Source organism: Petaurus breviceps, unplaced genomic scaffold (assembly GCF_028583685.1).
Source record: "Petaurus breviceps papuanus isolate PSGF00001 unplaced genomic scaffold, PetGlider_PUasm1.0 138, whole genome shotgun sequence".
Taxonomy (NCBI): Eukaryota; Metazoa; Chordata; class Mammalia; order Diprotodontia; family Petauridae; genus Petaurus; species Petaurus breviceps.
In genome coordinates, this window is record NW_027185694.1 from 16,287,093 (window position 1) to 16,293,092 (window position 6,000).

General features: G+C 41.2%; 1 protein-coding gene across 7 annotated transcripts in view; it reads right to left on the minus strand.

Annotated features, from left to right (window-relative positions):
* The window catches only part of ARHGAP17 (Rho GTPase activating protein 17), a 127,644-nt gene extending 121,644 nt beyond the window's left edge, over window positions 1-6,000 (minus strand). For all 7 annotated transcript variants that reach the window (XM_069106254.1, XM_069106223.1, XM_069106234.1 and 4 more), the window contains exon 1: window positions 5,768-6,000. In XM_069106254.1, coding sequence (XP_068962355.1) covers window positions 5,768-5,820 — 53 coding nt within the window. In that variant the 5' untranslated portion in view covers window positions 5,821-6,000. The remainder of the gene's footprint in view (window positions 1-5,767) is intronic.

A 6,000-nucleotide genomic window follows, 5' to 3' on the forward strand; every position in this document is an offset into this window, starting at 1 on the left:
ACACTAGGCTGTAAAGTCTAAGGACATTTCATTCCTCCTAGGACATATCCTTGAACAAACTTCACCAAGACTTTAAGGGACAATTTATTTCCCAATCAGATTCAGAGAGACAGGTCTCAAGGACCAGGTCTGTCTCTGTAAACCAAGTTTGGTCGTAGGACATTCTGCAAAGCTTTGAATCATCCCTAGCTCAGAGGTCACAGTATTATAGATTTAGAATAAAAAGAGACCTTCCTGGTCATCGTGTCCAATTGTCTCACGTTACAGATGAGGAAATGGAGACCTGTCAAAGGGAAATGACTTGCCTACTTCCACAAGTAGCAAGCAGGAGAGACAGGATTTGAATAGAGGGCTATTGACTTCAATGGGCGCTACTTCCACTATTATCACATTGTTTCTCAAATCTCTAGAAAGCTAACTCATTTTGGAATCAACCTGAAGAGTGATATCTACCCTACAGGGAGTGCTACTGAGTTCAGCCTATGTGCCTTCACCAAGCCTCTATTCATAAGATCCCCAATTCCCTTTTGGAGTTCTCTCAGATACCTCCCCCCCAACACCACCTCCCGCCCCCCCCCCACCCAGAGGCACATACAGTATGACCTAACTAACCCCTTTCTAAAGTACTTACTTTACACTTATCCAATTATGCCTTACCCTTACACAAGAAAACCCATTTCCCCAAAACACCATTAGCTGAACTACTTTCTTTTGCATTCCTGCTTATCTATCTACCTGACTCCTACAGACTTTAAAGAACCAAGACTTGGTAGAGACAAAGAAAGCACCTCTAAATTGAAATTTCAGTCAAGGGTAAGCTATTAAAAGAAGGAGACACAAGGGAGTGGTTCTAAATAAAGGTAGGCAATAGAAGGAAAAGAAAGATAAGAAAAAGTAAGGAAAAGGAATATGAACCACTGAGCTGTCTTCCCAGGGATAGCTGAACCCTGTGCATCTGTCTTAGATTACATCTCTATGACAAGAACTTTCTCCCATCAAGCAGACCCATGTTCCCCCTTGGAATAACTCATCCACTATTCAGGACTAAGGTCATGAATAAAGAGCTCTCCTCTTCAGCATCTTTCCCTGGAATATCACTACAGTACTACTCTGACCCTAAGGAATCCCAGTTCTGTCACGTAATTGGCAAGTAATAATCTCTGAAGGACTCAATTCCTTCATCTAAGCAGACTGGATGAGATCAGAGGTTCCCAAACTTTTTGTTCTCAGGACCCCTTTAACCTCTTAAAAATTACTAAGCACCTCCCCAAAAGCTTTTGTTTATGTGGATTATATAGATATTTACTGTACTAGAAGTTAAAATCTTGCTAAAATATCATTATGAAAACAGTTTGATCTTGTGGACTCTCCAAAAGATCTCAAGGACCCCTGGACCACACTTTAAGAATTGTTGAACTAGATTATCAATAAGGTTCCTTCTAGCTCCAGCATTCTCATCCCCTTCTGGATATTATTCCTCAGACAAAAACCCACACCTTACACAAAAAGTAGTAAATTCAGCCCTGTAGACATTCTCTTCTCTTATTACCTCTTATAAAATTATAAAGAACTGGGAAAGGACCCCAGAGCCTAGATCAGTCAGAGCTGGAAAGAACTTGAAATCAGTCTAACCACCTAACTGGACAGAGGAATCATTCAGTGGTCCTGAGTAGTAAAGTGACTTGCTCGATGTCACACAGTAAATTAGTTGCAGAGCCAAAACAAGAATGTTGAGTCCAGTGCTCTATCTACTATTCCACAATAACTTTCTTCTCTAGTCTTATATCCCTTTACTAATCAGTGGCAGTCTCTCAATCTAGCATTACATGACTAATCTCAGGATGTGCTTAGAAGTCCTTTTTTAAAATGCATATTGCCCATCTACCATCTAGTGTCTCAATGACTCTCGACCATTATCTTTCCTAACATCCAGGTGAACTCCTAGCTCTGTGCTTTATTGATCCTCTTACCAGATGATAGAGAATATTTTTAATTAAATTGTCAAATGCTAATTTATTTCTAAGAAATAAATGATTCTCTGGTGAAATAAAAATGCAAGAGCCACACCCTTAATAACTTTCCAATGGCTACAGCTTCCCGCTGGCATCTAGCAATAAAGATTTATTTTCATAGAAACAGTCAAAGGTCAAGTTCCAGAATTATGCTTCAGGTCCACCCATGAATCATTCCATGGCTGCAGTCCACAGTTCTCATACATTTTTGCCACAATATTCCCAGAGTAGCTCACAATTAGGGTAGGTCAACATTACTGGTACTAATCCAGAAATAACAACTCACATTTATATAGCACTTGGTGGTTTAAAAAAACACACCATCCTCACCACCCTATGTGGTAGTGCAAGTATTATTAGTTCCATTTTACAGATGGGAAAATGGAAACTTTGAGAAGTGACTTTCCAATTGTCACACAGCTGGTAAATATTGGGCCCTGTCTACTACACCACAATGCCCCAATTCTTAGGAAGCATTAAGCACAGCATTTTCTTCATCCCACTTACCAAAAGGGTATTAAATCAATTTAGACTGATATCTGGGCTTCTCTCCCAGATGCTTAAAGAACATAACCACAAAATCCTAGAGCTGGAAGGGACACTGGAAATTATTTAGCCCAATGGTTCCTGACCTATGGGTCAAATGGAATTATGACAAAAAATCTGAAAATCCATATATGTACCAATCATTATCATCTTGATCTTTATAGTTCCAACAAAATATGCAGCTGGATGAATTTTGTATCCAGTCTATATTATTGATTACCCATTTCTTTCTAATGGGAATTTATTTTCTAGACTTTCAGAATGAAATATGAAGATTTTCTTCCCCTGTGATCAATAACATACAGATTCATTTAAAAGTGTTACTAAATTCAGTCACTTTTCATAGTTGTGTTTTATCAACCAAAGAATGCTGAACTACTATTATGGGGGGAAAGCGTTTCTACTCTGTAAGGAAGGCATTTTTTTACATTAAGAGGTGAATTCATACTTAAAAAGGTGGCCCGATCCATTATTTTATAGAACTGGGGCCCATATCAGGCAAGCAATCTGTCCCAGTTCACAAAGTAAGTTGACAACAGGCTCAAGACTAGAGATCAGGTCTTCACACAAGACTTCACAAGATCACAGAATTTGGAGGGGGAAGGGCCTTAGAGATCATCTGGCTTAACTTCCTCGTGTACAGATGAGAAAACTGAGGATCAGAGAGGTGAAGTCATTCAATTACGGTTCACAATTGTAGTTAGTAGAGATGCTTCTAAATTCACTGCCCTTTGCCTTAGTATTAACATTAGAAAATAGTAAACTTTAGAATCAACCAATTTCATAGTGGAATGAGATTAGCATCTAGTCCAACCTCAATTTGAGGAGGAGGGGAATATCAGAGAAGTGAAGCAATTTGTCTAACATCATACTGCTAGTTAATGAGAGAGTTAGGAGGAGAACCTATCTCCTAGCTTGCAGTCTAGCATTCTTTTTCCTATATTATGATACCTCTAACCCAGAACAAAACAAACCCAGTCAAAATTGTTAATAGGGTACCTAGATGCTTTTTGTATCATTAGACAATCTGTTTTCATAATACCCAGCAATGATACACTTGAAAGTGATATAAATAATAAATAAAGCCTGTAGAAAATTAGTCAACAGAGCTTCTGAGGATGTTTTGCAACCCACCAAATTTTTAAAGTACACTCAAAGTCACAGAATGATAGAACTGAACCAGACCTTACAACATACAAGGTTAGAGTTAGAAGGGTCTTTAGAGACCATCGCTTTATATACACAAGGTAAATGAGGATCAGAATGGTTAAGTGACATATACCCGGCCTGAATTTTTTCCAGTAACACAGGAATGAACTAACATTCTTTAGAAGAAGGGGTTAATTCTGAAAATAAGATGGAAGCATACCAAGACAGCAGGGTGGAGCAAGAGAAAAGTTTAACAACGAAGCTAAGCAAAAAAAGTTGAAGGAAATGAAACAGTGAAAATCAAATTAAAACAAAGAGGAAGTTTTTAAACAAATGTAAAATCCAGACAAAAGTCTATCATGCTTGCTGCAGTTAACCTAATTATCAATTTCATTTAAATGATAAAAAAACAATAGTTATGAAATAGGTCATTTGCCAGAATAAACAATATAATTATTATAAATCAAACAGTATAGTGTAGTGGAAGGAATCGTGACTTGGAAGTTAAAGCAACCTCAGTTTTAATCCTAGCTCTATTCACTATCTGACTTTGTGACCTTAACCAAGTAGTCTTCCTTTTGCAAACCTCAGTTTCAGCATCTGTAAAATTGGGGGTTAGACAAACAGTTCTCTAAAGTCCTTTCCCATTCTGTCATTCTGTGTATTCAGTCTGAATATTCACTCCAACTCAAAGGGCAGTAAAACACTTTCATATCCAAGATACCTTGTACATAATCCCAAGAGTTAAAAAAACAACACAGCTAAAACCCCAACAGATAAGATTCCTGATCACAAAAATCTCTGTCCTTTCCAAATGTTTATACACTAACATTTAATAATTTACAGTATTCCCTGTTAATCATTCATTGGCACCACCACTAAAATAGTAAAAGGGCAAAAAAAGTTGAATTTGTCCAAATCTGACACTTAAAAAAAAGTTTTCTGGATGATATATCTGTGATTAAGCAATTATGAAAGTCAATAATTTGTAGCAGTAATGTTCTAAAACAGATTCTCAACCCTGTCTTCATGACCATAAAGCATGCCTGTGATTTTCCAAAGTGCTATAAAATTCCTCCCTAAATTTCAAGGAAAAAAAAAATCTGGATTTTCTTTAATTTTTAAAAATAAACTGCACCATCAGGCACTATTAAGGAATAAGAAATTAACAGCGTTCTCCTAGGCACACAGTAGGCGCTTAGAAAGTTAATTCAAAATCATCAGGTCACTTAAAGCTGAGTTGAATTTCTCTCTCGGGGAGGAAAGTACAATTCTCACCTTTCCGGGAGATGGGATGGTTGGGCGGGGTACAAAACTCAAAAGCAGCAAAATGACACATCTCCAGAAAAGAAAAAGGATGCATCATTGTGAACCCGATGGTTTTGTTACTTTGTTATTCCTCAAACTGCCAAGTACCAACCGTGAAATTGACAAGAACCTGCCCCAAGAAAAGGACTGGAACCGCTAGACCATAAGGCCCTATCAGTTGGCAGCATCTTAAGAGAAATCTTAAGTTTCTGAAGAAAACACTCCTCTTTCTCACTCTCCTTCTCTAATTGATTTCAGATTCATACCCACACCCCCCTCCCACCAGTGCTGCCCTCCACCCACACTAAACTTTCTAGAGGCTGCATTGCTTCTCTTTCCTCCGTGAGAAACAAAGGTAAATCCTGCAGTCCCTCGAACCCCCGCTTTTTTTTTTTTTTTTTTTAATGCAGACACACCAGCAGAGAAGGGTCAGAGACCGCGGGGCACGCGGGAAGGAAGGAGGACCGGCGGACTGCCCGTGTGCCTGTCCCGGGCCGGGAAGGGGCCTCTGGGGATGGACCATCCTGGGGCTCAGGGGGATTGTGAGGGGGGGCCGCCAGGCTCCTGCGAGCCCGGGGTGGAACCTTTCTGGGACCCGGCCCAAAGATAGATAGCTCGTGCCCACCGCCAGGCCAGAAGGGGAAGGCGGCGGCGAGTCAGCCAGCAGCAGGGGCGCGGGGACCAAGCCGGCCCAGGGCGGGGCGGTACGGGGCAAGGGCCCGGGTGGGGGGAAGGGGAGGGGGGTCACTCGCCTGCCCACGGTCTGGTTGGCCAGCTGCTTCATGCGGTTGAATTGCTTCTTCATGGTGGCGTCCGGTGGGGCCGGGGAGGCGGCGTGTCCTGGGTAAGGGGGCGCGGCGGGGCTCGCGGGAAGAGAGGTGGGAGTGCGGTAGGGCCCTGCCTGCTCCTACATAGTGTCCGGGCGGCAGCGACTTTCGCACTGAACTCGGGGGACCAGCCGACGCCCCGGCCCCGCCCCCCGGCC